Genomic DNA, 18,447 nt, shown 5'->3' with positions numbered 1-18,447 from the left:
CCAGTTTCAAAATCCAAGTTCCCCTGATCCTCCCAGTTACTCTCTGGGGAACTCCTATCCGGAGTAAACTCAACCTTGCGGGTTAAAACAACCCCATCTGCTAACCCAGCAGACTCCCTCAAGGTAGCAGCATCCTTTTCATCTCGGAACGCCTTTTTATCATCAGGAACACACTTCTTAAATTCATCAACTGCAAACAGCTTTTTCAAGCTACATAAATCATCACTGCCCCACACTGGACCTTTCAGCTGCCACATCTGTTTCTCAAATTGTCTCTGTCTTTCCCTTTCCTCTGCCCCAGCTTCCTTATCCGGAACTCATGTTCCCTTTTCCTCTCCTCCTCCTCCATCCTTAATCTTTCCATCTGAAGCTGGAGCTCAACCCTGTTAGGTTTACTTTCAGGAAACAGCTCCAACTCCTCTACGTGGAACACCTCCTGGGATACATAATACGCAGCTATTGCTCTCTGTATCTCCGACTTCCTCATTGCCGGTTTCACTGTTGAGAGTTTCAACCGTCTCGCAATATTCAACAAATCCAACTTTCTGGCATCTTCTAATGCCTCCGAAGTTGGTTCCCTTAGAAATTTTGTAAATCTCCATTTCTCCTGTTAACCTGTATTTCCCACACACCGAATCAGATAAGGGAATTTACCCCAATCAATCCAACAACCTCCCAATTAGGTAATCAAGTCCCGAGTCGAGGCCCCAATTTGTCACGTTCCCCGTGACCGGGTTACCAAACCAGCAGAAATGGAATAATACGTTGGATTCCGGTGGTACTGTAATTAAAGGTGTTTATTAGTAAACTAAGTAATACATTATCAAAAATGCAACTATACATATAAAACAGGTTAGCAATGATAAATACAGAAGTGTAGGAATAAGAAACAAAACCAAGCTCTATCGTACTCTGGGGGTAAATGAATAGTCTTAAGATAATGCAGAGTTCAGTTCAGTTCAGTTTAAGTTGAGGTAGTTGCTGTTGTGACATTGGAGAGAGAGAGAGAGTGAGAGTGAGCGATTATACATCATGAAACAATTTCAGATCCGCAAGGTAGATTTTTGCTTATTACTGGTTTACTTTTTAATCAAAAAGTTGTTTTAGTTAATGTTTATGCTCCAAATACTGATTGTCCTGAATTTTTTAAATGCTTATTTACATCCTTTCCCAATCTGAATCAATATAGATTGATAATGGGTGGGGATTTTAATTGTTGTCTAAACCCTTTGATGGATAGATCCAAGCCCACCCAAACTCTTCCGAATAAATCGGCTTCTCTTATTAATTCTTTTATGATTGATTCAGCTATTTGTGAAATTTGGTGTTTTTTACACCCTAATGACAAAGAGTTTTCATACTTTTCCCATGTGTATCATAATTACTCAAGAATTGATTACTTTTTCATTGATCAGCATTTACTCACAGATGTTATGGATTGTAAATATGACTCTATTACTATATCTGATCATGCACCTTTGAAGTTATCCATTAAGATGACGGATTCATATATTAATACTAAAGGTTGGAGGTTTAATCCTGTTTTATTGCAGGACTCTGACTTTGTCAACTTTATTAAACAGCAAATTGATTTGTTTTTCTCAACAAATTCTACAGCAGAGATCTCTAGTGGAATTTTGTGGAATACTTTTAAGGCATATATTCGTGGACAGATTATTTCATATTCTGCTGGAGTTAGGAAACAAACTAATTCTAAATTATTAACATTAGTTGATAAAATTAAGGCAATTGACAAGATCTATTCATTGACCCCTAGCAAAGAACTTTATAAAGAAAGAGTGGAACTTCAAATGGAGCATAGTTTACTATTATCCTCTTCGATTGAAAGTCAGTTAATTAAATCGAAAGCTCAATTCTATACATATGGAGATAAGTCTGGTAAATTACTAGCTAACCAATTGAAAATTGCTTCAGATAAGCGACAGATTACTAGGATTCGTAAGCAAGATGGTACTCTGACGATTGATCATAAAGAGATAAATAAAGCCTTCCAAGATTTTTATAATTCCTTATATCAATCAGAATGTACTAAGGACTCTTCTATAATGAATGAATTTTTAAGGAAATTGAATATTCCAAAAGTAACTGTTGAGGATAGTGTATTTTTGGACACACCTATTACGGAGTCTGAAATAGAAAAGGCTATTTTTTTAATGAATTCAGGTAAAGCTTCGGGTCCAGATGGTTTTTCTGCAGAATTTTTTAAATCCTTTTCTTCCATACTTTCTCCTTGGCTTTGTAAAATTTTTAAAGATGCATTAAATATAGGCAAACTACCACAATCTTTTTATGAAGCTTCTATTTCTTTAATTCTTAAAAAAGATAAAGACCCTACTGAATGTGCATCCTATCGGTCTATATCTTTGCTGAATACGGATTTTAAGATTTTTAGTAAAATTTTGGCGATTAGATTAGAAAATATATTGCCTCGGATTATTTCTGAGGATCAGACTGGATTTATTAAAAATCGCTATTCATCTTTTAACATTAGAAAATTAATTAATATTATTTATACCTCTTCATCTAAAACACCAGAATGTGTCATCTCTTTAGATGCCGAAAAAGCATTTGATAGAGTCGAATGGTCATATTTATTTAATACATTGCAACATTTTAATTTTAGTTCAAAATTTATATCATGGATTAAATTAATATATCATAAACCTTTAGCTTCGGTCTTTACCAACAATCAAAGATCCCCTTTTTTTCAATTATTTCGGGGTACAAGGCAAGGTTGTCCTCTAAGCCCTTTATTATTTGACTGCTTTAGAACCCTTGGCTATAGCTATTCGTGAATCACCCAATATTTTAGGTATTACCCGTGGGGAGACGACGTATAAGGTATCATTATATGCGGATGACTTGTTATTATATATATCTGACCCTGAAAGATCTATTCCTGCTATTTCTTCTTTGCTTGCTCAATTTAGTAATTTTTCTGGTTATAAATTGAATTTTAATAAGAGTGAACTATTTCCATTAAATATGCATGTTTCAATTTATAATCATGTACCATATAGAATTGTTACAGATTATTTTATTTATTTAGGTATTAAAATTACTAAAAAACATTAAGATTTATTTAAAACTAATTTTCTACCTTTAATAGATCAAATTAAGCAACTTGCTAATAGGTGGTCTCCACTATCTTTGTCTTTGGTAGGCAGAGTTAACGCCATTAAGATGATGATACTACCTAAATTTTTATATTTATTTCAAGCATTACCAATTTTTATTCCTAAATCTTTTTTTGATATGGTTGATTCTAAAATATCTTCGTATTTGTGGCAGAACAAAAATCCTAGACTAGGCAAAAAATATTTACAGAAGCCTAAGAAGGAGGGCGGCTTAGCTCTACCAAACTTAAGATTTTACTATTGGGCAGTTAATATACGGTATTTGATATTTTGGACACAAGAATCGACTACAGTTGCTGGCCCACAATGGGTAAATTTGGAATGTAAATCTGTGCAAGATTTCTCATTGATCTCAATCTTAGGATCTTCACTTCCTTTTTCGTTACTCAAAATGAATAAACAGATAACTAATCCCATAGTCAAGTATACATTACGAATCTGGTTTCAATTTCGTAAATTTTTTGGCTTGAATAAGTTTATGCTGTCAAGTCCTATAATATCTAACTACTTCTTCCGACCATCATCTATAGATCAAGCTTTTCTTTTATGGAAAACAAAAGGTATAACATGTTTTCGTGATCTGTTTTTGGATGATAACATTATGTCCTTTGAATAGCTATCTAATAAATATAATATATCTAAAACCCATTTTTTTAGATATTTGCAAGTTAGAAATTTTCTGTATAATGAATTAAAGTCTTTTTCGAAAGAATGTCCATTGGACATTACAGAAAGAATTTTAGCTCTCAACCCTTGTCAAAAGGGTTTAGTAGCTATTATTTACAATATGATTATGAATGTACAGCCAGATGTATCAGAAAAAATTAAGAAGGAATGGCAGGAAGAATTGCATTGTCCTATATCTACTGAGCAATGGGAAAACATTTTATCATTGGTAAACTCATCCTCTATTTGTGCTAAACATGCTCTAATACAATTTAAGGTTGTACATAGATAGATAGATAGATAGATACTTTATTCATCCCCATGGGGAAATTCAACATTTTTTCCAATGTCCCATACACTTGTTTTAGCAAAACTAATTATATAAATTACTCAGTAAAAATCTGATATGCATCTAAATCACTCTCTCAAAAAGCATTAATAATAGCTTTTAAAAAGTTCTTAAGTAGTTTACTTAAATACATTAAATACAATCAACCCTGGCACTTTAACATATCTTACTCCTGGCGGTTGAATTGTAAAGCCTAATGGCATTGGGGAGTATTGACCTCTTCATCCTGTCTGAGGAGCATTGCATCGATAGCAACCTGTCGCTGAAACTGCTTCTCTGTCTCTGGATGGTGCTATGTAGAGGATGTTCAGGGTTTTCCATAATTGACCGTAGCCTACTCAGCGCCCTTCGCTCAGCTACCGATGTTATACTCTCCAGTCCTTTGCCCACGACAGAGCCCGCCTTCCTTACCAGCTTATTAAGACGTGAGGCGTCCCTCTTCTTAATGCTGCCTCCCCAACACGCCACCACAAAGAAGAGGGCGCTCTCCACAACTGACCTATAGAACATCTTCAGCATCTCACTACAGACATTGAATGACGCTAACCTTCTAAGGAAGTACAGTCGACTCTGTGCCTTCCTGCACAAGGCATCATAGAGCTCACATGTCTAAAGATAAACTTGCTCGATTTTATTCTTATGTTAATTCAACCTGTGATAGATGTCATTCTGATGTTGCTTCATTGACTCATATGTTTTGGTCTTGTCCTTGTTTACAAAACTATTGGAAAGATATTTTTAATATTATTTCAAGAGTTTTAAATATTAATTTCCAACCACATCCTTTTACTGCAATATTCGGTTTACCAATGATAGATAATAAGCGTTTATCCGCTTCATCCCAACGAATGATTGCATTTGTTACATTAATGGCTAGAAGATCTATTTTACTGAATTGGAAAGAAATTAACCCTCCAACTGTATTTCAGTGGTTTTCTCAAACTATTTCCTGTTTGAGTTTAGAAAAAATTAGAAGTGTGGTTTTTGATTCTTCAGTTAAATTTGAGGAAACTTGGAGACCATTTATTCAACATTTTCATATGAATTAAATGGTCTGATCCAGAACCTTATTGTTACTACCCTTAATTGTGTGGATGGAGGTTCGGAGTTATCGGCACTACTGTATGTATCTAACATTATGCAATTGCCCATGTTGGTTAGTTTTTTTTTTATTAGTTTTTTTTAAGTTCTCTTTTAGTTTTTTTGGGTTTTTTTTTTCTTTTTTCTCTTTTTCTTAATTCCTTTACATTAATACTATGAGTTTGGGAGGCCTTATATATTGATTATTACATATCTGATTGTTTATTTAAACTATTAATTGTGTACTCTCAAATGTTTTGTACTCATATTTCACTTATGTTTTTCTTAAAATTAATAAAAAGATTTGAAAAGAAAAGAAAAGAGAGTGAGTGAGATGTGAGCTGCTGCAGCAGGCAAACCTTCCATTGTCTTCTTGTTCCATTGTACTGATGTGGTCATTCAGTTATGACCCCTCCATTCTCGGCTAGATCGTTCTTCCATGGTGGACTCGTCACTCTGGCGTGAGTGGACACACACACACACACAAGCCCCCACAGGTCCTGCCGTCACACTGTGAGATTTGTGACCGATCTCCCGATTCGGTCCTCCAAGCCCCCACCTTCCTGTGGGTGCACAACACTCTTGCAGTGTCTCATGGCGTGTCTGCCGGTGTCTCAACAGACCCGTCTTTTATCTCCCCTGACGGGGTATCAGTCATCCATCAACTGATCATGTCTATGTCCATCAAACTGGCCACTTCGTCCTGTCTCAGCAGGCACCTGGCATCACTCTGCTGTGTCAGCAGAGATCCCCACAAACAGGCCAAATATCCTTGGCGTTAGTCAACAATAGCGAAGGAGCCATAATACTAAATCATCCATTTTAATCCTTGTCTCTCTGTCTCCCATCTGCAACAGGATGCCTCCTCCCCCCTTCATCTCTCTCTCTCGTTAGCAGCATAGTTCACAGGGGGGTCAACTCTGGACCCCATCTCCAACTGGTTTTCTCATCACACATAACAGTACATGAGGGGAAGATTTTTCACTCAGGGTGATGAAAGTGTGGAATGAGTTGCCAGTGGCAGTGGAGAATGCGAGTTCAATTTCAATGTTTAGGAGAAGTTTAGATAAATGTATGGATTGAAGGGCATGGAGGCTATGGTCCAGATGCAGGTCGATGGGAGTAAGCAAATTAATAGTTCGGCATGGACTAGTTGGGCTGAATGGCCTATTTCTCTGCTGTAGTTCTCTATGCCTCCTACTAGGGAGGAAACTATACAATTTTAATTCAGAGACTGAGGATGGGCAAGTGTTTATGGAGGAACCCTTTGAAGACAGTAACAAGTCACTCAAATTTAAGGCAGCCATGGAAAAGGATAAGACTGGACCTCAAGTAAGGTTTTAAATTAGGGTAAGGCTGACTTCTATTGTGAATGACATGGCTTGGCTAAAGTAGATTGGGGGCAACTACTGGAGGGAAATACAACATTTAATAGAGTGAAATAGTAATAGTTCAGAATCAACCTAAGGGTAAGGATAAAAAGCAAAGGTGGTGAGATTAATGAACTTTGGTTAACAAAGCAAATTGAGGGTTGATCAGACAATAGAAAGTATTGTACATCAGCCATGGAAATTGTTATTAAGTTAGTCTTTTGAGGTTACAGAGGATATAGGAGAGATTTAAGTTAGCAGTTAGGAGAGCAGAAAGGGGACATGGAAAGGGCCTGAGCAACAGATTGAAGAGAATACCAAAACCTTTTATAAATGTATTAGGAGCAAGGAGGTAGCTAGGGTGCCTCAGGCACCAAAAGGGAAGTTTTTGTCTGAAGCCTGTTTTTTCCTTTGATAATTTTGGGAGATATATGTGATGTCCTTAACAAATACTTTGCATCACTATTCACCAGGGAGAAGAGAGTGGAGATGCAAGGTTGGGGAGGTGTATGCTGTTATTCTAGATGTGTGTATCAGGAAAGAGAAGCTGTTGGATGTATGATATACATTCAGGAGGAGAAAGCTCCAGGGCCTGATGAAATATATCTGAGAGAGTTATGTGAAGTAAAGTTTAAAGTCAATTTATTATTAAAGTACACATATGTCACTATATACAATGTTGAGATTCATTTTCTTGTGGGCATATTCAGTAAATCCAAGAATCAGAACAGAATCAATGGAAGACTGTACCCAACAGGATGGATAAATAACCAATGTGCAAAAGACAACAAACTGCAAATGCAAAGAAATAAGGGAGGAGACTGTGAAAGTCTGGCAGAGAATTTTGCATCATTTTACCAAAATATTGATGGGCAGCTCATGTTCTTCCCATTTTCAAGAAGGGCAGTATGGGTAAGCCAGGAAAATGCAGGCAGTGAGTCATATATCAGTAGTGAGGAAACTGTTGAAGAACATTTTAGTTCTGCAATTTCTGATCACCTGGAAAGGTGGCATCTGATTGGAGGAGTCAGTATGGTTATTATCATCAGGATGCTCTTCAATGACTATAGCTCTACATTCAACACTAAGATTCCCTCAAAACTAAGCAATAAGCTCCAAGACCTAGGCCTCAATACATTGTTGTGCAACTGTACCCTCGATTTTATCACAAACAGAGCCCGGTCAATTCAGATTGGCTGAAACATCTCCTCCACAATCACCACCAGCACAGGAGCACTGCAAGGCTGTGTGCTTAACCCCTGCTCCACGCATTTTATACTTATCACTGAGAGGCCAAGTACAGCTCCAATGTCATATCTAAGTTTGCTGATGACACCACTGTTATAGGCCGAATCAAAGGTGGTGATGAATCAGTATGTAGGAGGGAGATTGAAAATCTGGCTGGATGATGCCACAACAAGAACCTCTCACTCAATGTCAGCAAAACCAAAGAGCTGATCATTAACTACAGGGGGAGGAAACTACAGATCCATGAGCCAGTCATCATCAGGGCATCAGAGTTGGAGAAAGTGAACAAATTTAAATTCCTTGGTGTTAACATTTCAGAGGATCTGTCATGGATCTAGTACTACTACAGAGAAGGCATAGCAAAGCCTCTACTTTCTGAGAAGTTTGCACAGATTTGACATGTTATGTAAAACTTTGACAAACTTCTACAGATGCATGGTGGAGAGTATACTGACTGGATGTATCACACTCTGGTATGGGAATACCAATGCCCTTGAACGGAAAAACCTACAAAAAGTTGTGGGTACAGCCCAGTCCATCAGAGGCTCTCCACCATTGAGCACATTTACAAGGAATGCTGTCGCAGGAAAGCAACATCCATTTCAAGGGCCCCCACCATCCAGGCCATGCTCTCTTCTTGCTGCCACCATCACAAAGAGAGTACAAGAGCCTCAAGTCCCACATCGCCAAGTTTAGGAACAATTATTAACACTAAACCATCAGGCTCTTGAACCAGAGGAGATAACTTCACTCACTCGAACACTGAACTGATTCCACAGCCAATGGACTCACTTCTAAGAAGTCTACAACTCACATTCTCAATGTTTATTACTTATTTATTATTATTATTTTTTTTCTGCTCAAGCTGGTAAGACCTGGGGTGTGGGCATAGTCAAGTACGCTCATTTCTCAATTGCTAGGACCTTTTGGACTATTTTAGTAGCGTTTAGTACTGTGGCTTTCTGAAACTTTACATAGATAATGCTGTGGCCCTGATTGTGTATGCTATTGTGTAGTAGCTGTAGGATGTTGCCAATTGTAGATACAGGTGTCCCCCACTTTACGAATGTTCGCTTTACGCCACTTCACTTCTACAAAAGACCTGCATTAGTAACCTGTTTCCACATTTCAAAGAAGATTTTCGCTTTTACGAAAATTTTTCCCGTATAAGTTAATGGTTCTTTGCTTTACGCCATTTCGGCTTAAGAAAGGTTTCATAGGAATGTTCTACCTTTGTAAAGGAGGGGACACCTGTATTACTATCAGGACAATGTATACCCTGTTCATGTTCCAAAGTCTTTCAATTTCCTCTTTTAATTCAGCATATTTCTGGTGTTTTTCACTTATTGACTTCTGTAAGTTATGTGTGTTGGAATGGCTATGTCTATTAAATAAGTTGCTCTTGCTTGTTCATCCTGTGCTATTATATCCTGAGCTATTACGGATTGTCCTATCTGTAATAACAGATCTGTTGTAATATAATTTGTGGGACTCTGATTCTAAAACTGGATCAGGCTTGTGTTTATAGTAAAGTATGATACCTTTTATGAGTTTGTATTTTAAAGCAAGATTTTGGTGAATGTTTGCTATTTGATTGTGCCTGTGTAAGTAATCAGATTGGGTTAAACACCTGCAGGATCCTGTCATGTGTTGGATTGTTTCTGGCTTCTCATGGCATCTTCTACATTTATTGCCACGAATTTGTTGGTCTTTTACTATGTATTTTTGATAATTTTTTTATGTTTACCACCTGGTCCTGTATCGTCATAAGGAAATCTTTGGTTTCTGGGACGAGGTCTCTAACTCTAAACTAGGTGTTTGACACTTCCTTATCGACATTTAGTCTGCTCAGATTATTGAGATGTCTTCCATGGAGGATCATGCTCTTCCATTGGTTAACTTTACCTTCATTAGTGTAAATGTCTTCATTTTTTCTGGTTTGTGCTCTCATTTAAGTTTACTAGTGTATACTTTTTATCAGAATTGCATTTCTTGTGTGGAGTGCAGAATCCTTTTTTCATTGATGAAAGCGTATCTTCATAAGTTTTATCTGACGTAGAAATTTTTAATGTCTTATTCCTCTTCCCCCTTCTGTCCTAGATAGTGTTCATCTAAACGCATTCGAATGTACATAGTCTTTTCTGAAATTTGCCATTTCAGTTCATATTTTCCAGATCGGTTTCAGACCAAGGTATTATACAAAAGAATACGTTAATATGGGTAGAGCGAAAGTGTTTATTGCCTTTGTTATATTTTTACTATTGAGCTCTGTTTCTTAAGCCTTGAAGTAAATTCTGTCAAAGATTTTCCCTTTATCACAGTATGATCTATTTTTTTTTGCTTGTTGATATCCCAGATACTTATATGTTTCATATTCATCCATAGGTTGTATTGTATCCTGCTGCTCTGTTTTGTACTCTATTAGCTCCATTGCATCTTTCTTTAAGTTTAATGTTCTCTACTTATCTAGTTCAAAGTTCATGTTTATATCTTTCAAAAATAGTTCTACTGTTACCCCCCACCTTCTAACCCTGACTCCTCATCTCTTTTCCTCCAGTCATGATGAAGGGTCTCAACCCAAAAAGTTGACTACGGTATATTCTTTTCCATAGATGCTTCCTGGCCTGCTGAGTTCCTCCAGCATTTTGTGTGTGTTGCCAGGATTTCCAGCATCTGCAGTTTTTCTCTTGTTTGTGATTGGACTACTATTTTAATTAATTACTTTATCTTTACTGATGAAAGAGCGTATAATTTCAAATCATCCACGTATAGAAGGTGTGTCAAGGTATAATTCATTTTGTTGTTTCTGATTTGATATCCATTTATGTCTGATTCAGTAAATTAGAGAGTGGTTTTAAAGCTATACAGAACTATAGTGAGTTTAGAGAATTGCCTTAGAATATTATTATAATATTATTATAATTTTCTTTTTTTGTATTTGCACAGTTTGTAGTCTTTTGCACTTTGGTTGTTTGTCCATTTTTGTTTGTGTCACAAATTGTGTGTAGTTTTCCATTGATTCTATTATTTCTTTTGTATTTACTGTGATTGCCTGCAAGAAAATAAACCTCAGGGTAATATATGGTGCCGTATATGTATCTTGATAGTAAATTTACTTTGAATCTTTAACTATGTGCATGGGAAATTAGGACTCACAAATCTGATTGAGATTTTTGAGGAAGTAACTAAGAAAACTGATTCCCCCCGAAATAATCAACAAGCTCCAAATATTGAGCCTCTGCAACTGGACCCTTTACTTCCTCAGCGGGAGACCACAGTCAGTGCGGACTGGAAATAACTTTTCCTCTTTGCTGACAACCAACACTGGCGCACCTCAAGGATGCATGCTTAGCCCATTGCTCCACTCTCTCTATACCCACGACTGTGTGACTGGGCGCAGCTCAAATTCATCCATAAATTAGTAGATGGCACAAGTATTGTTTGCAGAATTTCAGATGGTGATGAGGCATACATGTGTGAGATTGACCAGCTGGTTGAGTGGTGTTGCAACCTCACACTCAAAATCAGCAAGACCAAGGAATTGATTGTGGACTTCAGGAAGAGATCAAGGAAATGCACACAAGTCCTTATTGAGGGATCAGCTGTGGAAAGGGTGAGCATTTTCAAGTTCCTGGGTGTCAACATTTCTGAAGATCTATCCTCCGCCCAGCATTTTGATGCAAACACAAAGAAGGCTAAATTTCATTTGCAGTTTGAGGAAACTCGGTATGTCACCAAAGACTCTCGCAAGTTTCTACACATGTACATTAAGAGCATTCTAACTGGTTACATCAAAGTGTGGTATGGAGGGGCCACTGCATAGGATCAGGAAAAGCTGCAGGAAGTTGCAAACTCAGCCAGCTCCATCATGAAGCCTTCCCAGGACAACTTCAAAAGATGATGCCTCAAAAAAAATGACATTCAGCATTAAAGACCCTCATCATCTAGGACGTGTCCTCTTCTCATTGCTACCATCATGAAGGAGGTAGGTACAGGAGCCTATAGTTACTGTAACGTTCTCGCTCGGGTGTGAAGTAACGCCGAGGTAAACGTCGAGATAAACCAGAATCAATGCAAACGAGACCGCAGTAAGATTAACCATTTACTGTTCACTCTTCACATTAACGCATGGTGAAAACTGTTGAAAAACAATACAAGATTGGTACAGTGCTTGTTCCCTTCTAAATATCACATTTACATTGTGAATACTTGCAAAGGTAAAACTACAATAACTACATTACATTAAAGTGCAGCATACAGTCAGAATCTAGCTGCTCCATTGGCTGCTTTAGACACACTTCAATACAAACTATCCCGACTCTTTAACTGACGAAAAGGTAAACCTTACCGACCGTCGTTACTTTTAACAGAATCGGCGTTAACATTTTAACTCAAAATACCGATTATCTAATGACTTACAGCGTTGCTTTCACTGTGTCTTTGGTGCATAGAGAGACCCTAGTCAGCGTTATGGTCGCACATGTGAGTGACCCCCGCCCTTGCGTGAATCTCAAACCGGTAATTCCCCACGAGACGCGGCGAACCCGGATGTGACGTCATCGCAGCCGCGATGTATTACAGACAAATCAATTGATTTAAACAATCCTAACTTTAACTAAAAAATGCTAACAAATTACTACGCGAAAATATTATAAACTAAATAACTGCCATAAAGGCAGCACAGTTACGCACATACAAATTTCAGGAACAGCTTTTTCAAAGTTCATAGTTCAAAGTAAATTTATTATCAAAGTATATATATTTTAGCATATGCAACCCTGAGATTTATTTCAGTTTCTTGTGTGCATACTCATTAATCCTATAATTGAATAATAACTGTAACAGAATTCGTGAAAGACCACACCAACTCGGGCATTCAACCAGTGCACAACACAAACTGTGCAAATACAAAAATAAATAAAGAATAATTATAAATAAATAAGCAATAAATCTTGAGAACATGAGATGAAGAGTCCTTGAAAGTAAGTCTATATGTTATGGGAACACTTCAACAATGGGGCTAGTGAGGTTGAGTGAAATTATCCCCTTTGGTTCAAGAGCCTGATGGTTGAGAGGTAATAACTGTTCCTGAACCTGGTGTTGTGAGCCCTGAGACTCTTGTTCCTTCTTCCTAATGGCAGCAGTGAGAAGAGAGCATGTCCTGGGTGGTGGAGATTCCCGGTGATGGATATTGCTTTCCTGCAACAACATTTCGTGTAGATGTGCTCAATGGTTAGGAGGGCTTTACCCATGATGTACTGGGCTGTATCGACTACTCTTTGTAGCATTTTGCATTCAAGAGCATTAGTGTTTCTATACCAGTCTGTAATGCTGTCAATCAATATACTCTCCACTCTACATCTATAGAAGTTTGTCAAAGTTTTAGATGCCATGCCAAATCTTTGCAAATTCCTAAGGAAGTAGAGGCACTGTGGTCTTTCTCCGTAATTGAACTTAAGGTTTGGGCCTAGGACAGGTCCTCAGAAATAATAACACCAAGGAATTTAAAGTTGTTGATGCTCTCTGCCTCTGACCCTACAATAAGGACTGGCTCATGGACTTCTGGTTTCCTCCTGAGGATAATGATTTTCATGCTTGCTGTTGCACACAGAAGTCAGATGGCTCTGAAAAGGAAATCTGAGTTGCTTTTATGCACTTTTTGAAATTATGAAAATATTTTTGAAGACTCAAATGCTTCATTCAGTAATCACTTAAGTATATTAGGCATGACATTGCTTGTTTGTCAGAATTGTTCACAAAGTTTAATGATATCAATATGTGAATCTTATCAAAGTCAAATCAGTTGTCTCCACATTGACCCTATTTAAGTGCAACATTGGCTGGCGTGACATTTTCCATTTTCTGAGATTGCTGAGTTGGAAGAGAAAGAAAGAATACCAGATGATTGTGAACTGCATAAAGGCATGTCAGAGAGATTTCAGGATTTTCCCTCTATCGAAATTCCAGAATAGGTAATTAATCCATTTCTGAACACTTGTAATGAGGAATTAACAAGAAGGACAGAGGGAGAACTGATCTCGCTACAAAATGAATTTGAGCTGAAGCCGAGGTTTAAAAAATCATATCAAGAAAAAAAATCACTGAACTCTATCCTGAACTGTCAAAAAAAGGTCTAGATGTTCTTTACTGCCTTTCCAACATCATATTTAGTGGAGCATGGTTTCAGAACAGTTAACAACTTCTTTCAAAGCAGAGAAACAGACTGCAAATTACTGAACATGGGGATCTGAGACTCCCTCTGAGACACATTCAGCCTGATGTTCAGAAGCTGATATCACTGCACCAAATCCATCCAAATCATTGAAAGATGAAAATGCAATGAAGTAGGGAATAGTTGGACTACTAATGTATGCTCCAAAATTTTTGATGAATATAGTTTTTACTGTATTTAAATAAGGAAATAATTTTATTTGTAGCTTTAAATAGATGTGAATAAATTTTGCAATTATTTGTCACTGTTTTTAATTTGCAGTTCCCATTTTCCTTCACTACGTATCATCAATCAAAATTCTTTATAGTTTTAATGTAACAGCTGGAAAGGGAGAGTAGGGATATGGTCTGGGAGCCAAGGGGACTGTAGCCCAAAAAGTTTTGGGAACCACAATGTAGTGGGACCTAGGGGGACAAATTCATAGCTCTATTAATTTAATGATGGTTAGGGCAGTGAAGGTTGCTTGTTATCCTAGGTACGTCTTGTCTGGGGGTTGAGATTCTAAATTGGAGAAAGGCCAATTTTGATGGTATCGGAAAAGATCTGGCAGGTGTGGATCGGGACAGGCTGTTTTCTGTCAAATGTGTACTTGGTAAGTGGGAGGCCTTCAAAAGTGAAATTTTGAGGGTACAAAGTTTCCATGTGCCTGTCAGAATAAAAGATAAAGATAATAGGTTTAGGGAACCTTGGTTTTCAAGAGATATTGAGGCCTTGGTTAAGGGAAAAAAGGAGGTGCAAAACGGGTATAGGCAGTTAGGAATAGATGAGGTACTTATGAAGTATAAGAAGTACAAAAGAACACTTACAAATGAAATCAGGAGACTTAAAAGAAGGCATGAGTTTGTCCTAACAGACATGGTGAAGGAGAATCCTTATGATATGCTAAGAGCAAAAGGATCACAAGGGACAAAGTTGGTCCTCTGGGAGATCAGAATGGTAATCCATGCGTGGAATGAAAAGAGATGGGGGAAGATTTGAAATGAATTTGAGAAATGGGCACAGAATCTGTAGATCTGAGGCAAGGCAACAGTGAGGTCGTGGAGCCTATACAGATTACAGAGAAGGTGGTATTTGCTGTCTTCAGGCAAATTAGGGTGGATAAATTCCCAAGGCCTGACAAGATATTCCCTCTGACTCTGTGGGAAGAAAGTGCAGAAATTGCAGACGGCCTAGTAGAGATACTGTATTTAAATCATCCTTAGTGACAGGTGAAGTATCAGAGGATTGGAGGATAGTTTTATGTTGTTCTGCTGTTCAAGAAAAGCTCTAGGTATGAACTAGGAAATTTTGGACCAGTGAGCCTGACATCAGTAGTGGGGAAGTTATTGGAAGGTATTCTAAGGGACCGGATATATGAGTATTTGAATAGATAGGGACTGATTAGGGTTAGTCAGCATTTTTGTATGTGGTAGGTTGTATCTAACCAATCTTATAGAGTTCTTCGAGGACATTACCAGGAAAGTTGATGAAGACAAGGCAGTAGATGTTGTCTACATGAAATTTAGCAAGGCATTTGACAAGGTCCTACATGGTAGGTTATTCAAGAAGGTTCAGTTGCTTGGCATTCAAGATGAGATAGTAAATTGGATTGGACATTGGCTTTGTGGGAGAAGCTCTAATAGATAAGTGCTAATAGATGGTTGTGTCTCTGATTGTCTGACTGGAGGCCTGTGACTCATGGCGTGCTGCATGAATTGGTGCTGGGTCCATTATTGTTTGTCATCAATATCAGTGATCTGGATGATAATGTGGTTAAGTGGATCAGCAAATTTGTGGATGGCACCAAGATTTGGGGTGTAATGGACAGCAAGGAAGACTATCAGAGCTTGCAGCGGGATTTGGACCAACTGGAAAAATGTGCTGAAAAATGACATGTAGAATTTAATGCAAACAAGATGAGGTGTTGCCCTTTAAGTAGGACCAACCAGGGTAGGTCTTACACAATGAATGGTAGGGAACTGAGGAGCACAGTAGAACACAGGGATCTGGGAATACAGGTCCATAATTCATTGAAAGTGGCATCAGAAGTAGATTGTAAAGAAAGCTTTTGGAGTATTGTGTGCCGTTTTTGTCACTTACCTACAGGAAAGATGTAAATAAGGTTGAAACAGTACAGAGAAAATTAACCAGGATGTTAACAGATCTGGAGCTTACTGTTATGGTTATGGATCGCACAACCCGACTAGGTTGTAGGGACACTGTATAGATGAGCACTGCACCAGTTGCCTCCATCTCTCAGTTGTGGGTGGATGCCTAGATTGTGGCAAAGCTCTCTCTGGTCCACTCTGCTATGCCGGCTGCCCATTTTTTCCTCTGTCTGTCACTTTTCCTTTTCCCCTGCACCGTTCCCTGAAGAATGGTGTTTGAGAATCCACTTGATCTTGTTATGTGGCCATATGATCTCAGTTTCCTCTTCTTTACTGTGGGCAATAGACCTTCGTAGTGTCTCGTGTACTGAGTGATGGTTCCTAATGCTTCATCGTTTGAGACACGGTCTGTGTAGGAGATGCCGAGGAGCCTTCTGAAGCATCTCATTTCTACTGCCTGGATCACCTTTTGCAGTTCTGCTGTCAGTGTCCATGATTTGCATGCGTACAAGAAGATGGAGAGCATGAGTACATGCAGGAGTTTCAAATTGGATCTGAGATCAATGTTATTGTCTCTCCAGACTGGTTTTAGTTCAGCCAACATTGCTGTTGTTTGGACTGTCCTTGCAAGGACTTCAGACTTTGATCTTTCTTGATTGATAGTGGTGCCAAGACACTTGAACCATTTGACAGTCTCTAATTCTTGTCCACTGACTGTGATTTTTTGGCATGATTGGCTCCTCACTGTTTCTCATCAGCTTCGAGGACCTGAGCTATAAGCAAAGATTGAATAGGATAGGACTTTATTCCTTGGAACGCAGAAGATTGATAGGAAATTTGATAGAGGTATACAAAATTATGAGGGTTATAGATAGGGTAAATGCAAGCGGACTTTTTCCACTGAGGTTAGGTGAGACTACAGTTAGCAGTCATAGGTTAAGGGTGAAAGGTGAAAAGTTTAAGGGGAGCATGAGGTGAAACTTCTTCACTCAGAGGGTTGTGAGAGTGTGGAACAAGCCACCAGTGCAATTCGTGCATGTGAGCTCAATTTCAACATATAAGAGAAGTTTGGATAGGTACATGGATGGCAGGAGTATGGAGAGTGATGGTCCTGGTGCAGCTCGATGGGAGTAGGCAGTTTAAATGGTTCGGCACAACTTCTTTCTGTGTTGTACTTTTCCATGACTATGAGATTGAGCGGCAAGTTTTTCAGATGGAGCGTGGTTGGTATAAAGGTTAAGCTGTCAGAAGTGTAGGAGGCAGGTACAATCACAATGTTACAAAAACCATTTAGGCTGGTACATGGGGTAGGAAAGGGTCAGAGGAATATGGGCCAAATGCAGGAAAATGGGATTAGCGTACATTAGCATGTCAGTCAGTAAGAATGAGTCAGGCCGAAGAGTCTGGTTCATCTCCTTGACTAAGATCCTCTGGAGGAAGATCAGCAGCACCTTCAGGGAAGGAGGAAGGTTTATCGCCAACAGGAGCTGGAGGGCGAGTCAAAATGGATTATGTCATCTTTCTCCACTGAGGTGGGAAGATCAGCACTTTCAGAGAAGTGACTAAGACAATCTTTTCCAGGATTTGAGAGGAATTAAACTCCCCTCATTTGACAAGTCAGTAGGTGATTCTGTGGTGATTTTGCTTGCTTGCCTATATTGTAACAGAGTCATTATGGGTTGCACTGCAGTATATTGGAAACTGATGCATGGAATAAAAATAAATGAATAACTAATATAAGTATTCATATTTTTAGTGTCTTGTTGAAAGATCTCAGCAAATGAGACACTTGCTGATTTTACATAATGACTGTTATGTGTTTTCTAGTTTCAGCCTGAAGGAGGAGCTATTGTCCTTCAGCCTGGCCAGATTGGACCACCAAAACGATCAAATCCCACAGGTAAAATAATCCAGTTGACATAAGTAAACACGAACCAGCAAGTTTTGTTTTCTTGGCTCATTAACGTTGTTTCTGTGTTGTGAGCCTGTGCCAATGGTAAAGTATTTGAACCTATTAGCCTCGGTGCCCTTGGTCTTATTGACTTAGTAGCTCAGGAGGATTACTTATCTGTTATCGGAGGCAGGTACAAAGTTCTACCATTCTTTTCCATTGCTACCTTCCTCTTTCCAATCTTGTTTTAGTCTCTGTCTTATTGTTCTCATTGTTCTTTCTCCTATACTGAGTATTATAAGTAGTTGCTACAAAGTACATAGCGTAGCGGAAGTTAGTACCTTGAATCTGATTTGCCATCAGTAA

At 38.3% G+C, this 18,447-nt stretch overlaps 1 protein-coding gene across 5 annotated transcripts in view; it reads left to right on the top strand.

The window, feature by feature from the left end:
• dnaaf6 (dynein axonemal assembly factor 6) overlaps positions 1 to 18,447 on the top strand; it is an 88,500-nt gene that overhangs the window by 9,567 nt on the left and 60,486 nt on the right. For all 5 annotated transcript variants that reach the window (XM_073058478.1, XM_073058474.1, XM_073058477.1 and 2 more), the window contains exon 3: positions 18,018 to 18,090. In XM_073058478.1, coding sequence (XP_072914579.1) covers positions 18,018 to 18,090 — 73 coding nt within the window. The remainder of the gene's footprint in view (positions 1 to 18,017; positions 18,091 to 18,447) is intronic.

Source organism: Hemitrygon akajei, chromosome 10, assembly GCF_048418815.1.
Source record: "Hemitrygon akajei chromosome 10, sHemAka1.3, whole genome shotgun sequence".
Classification (NCBI taxonomy): Eukaryota; Metazoa; Chordata; class Chondrichthyes; order Myliobatiformes; family Dasyatidae; genus Hemitrygon; species Hemitrygon akajei.
Note: the sequence above shows the minus strand (reverse complement) of the source record. Positions and strands in the feature narration are given on the sequence as shown.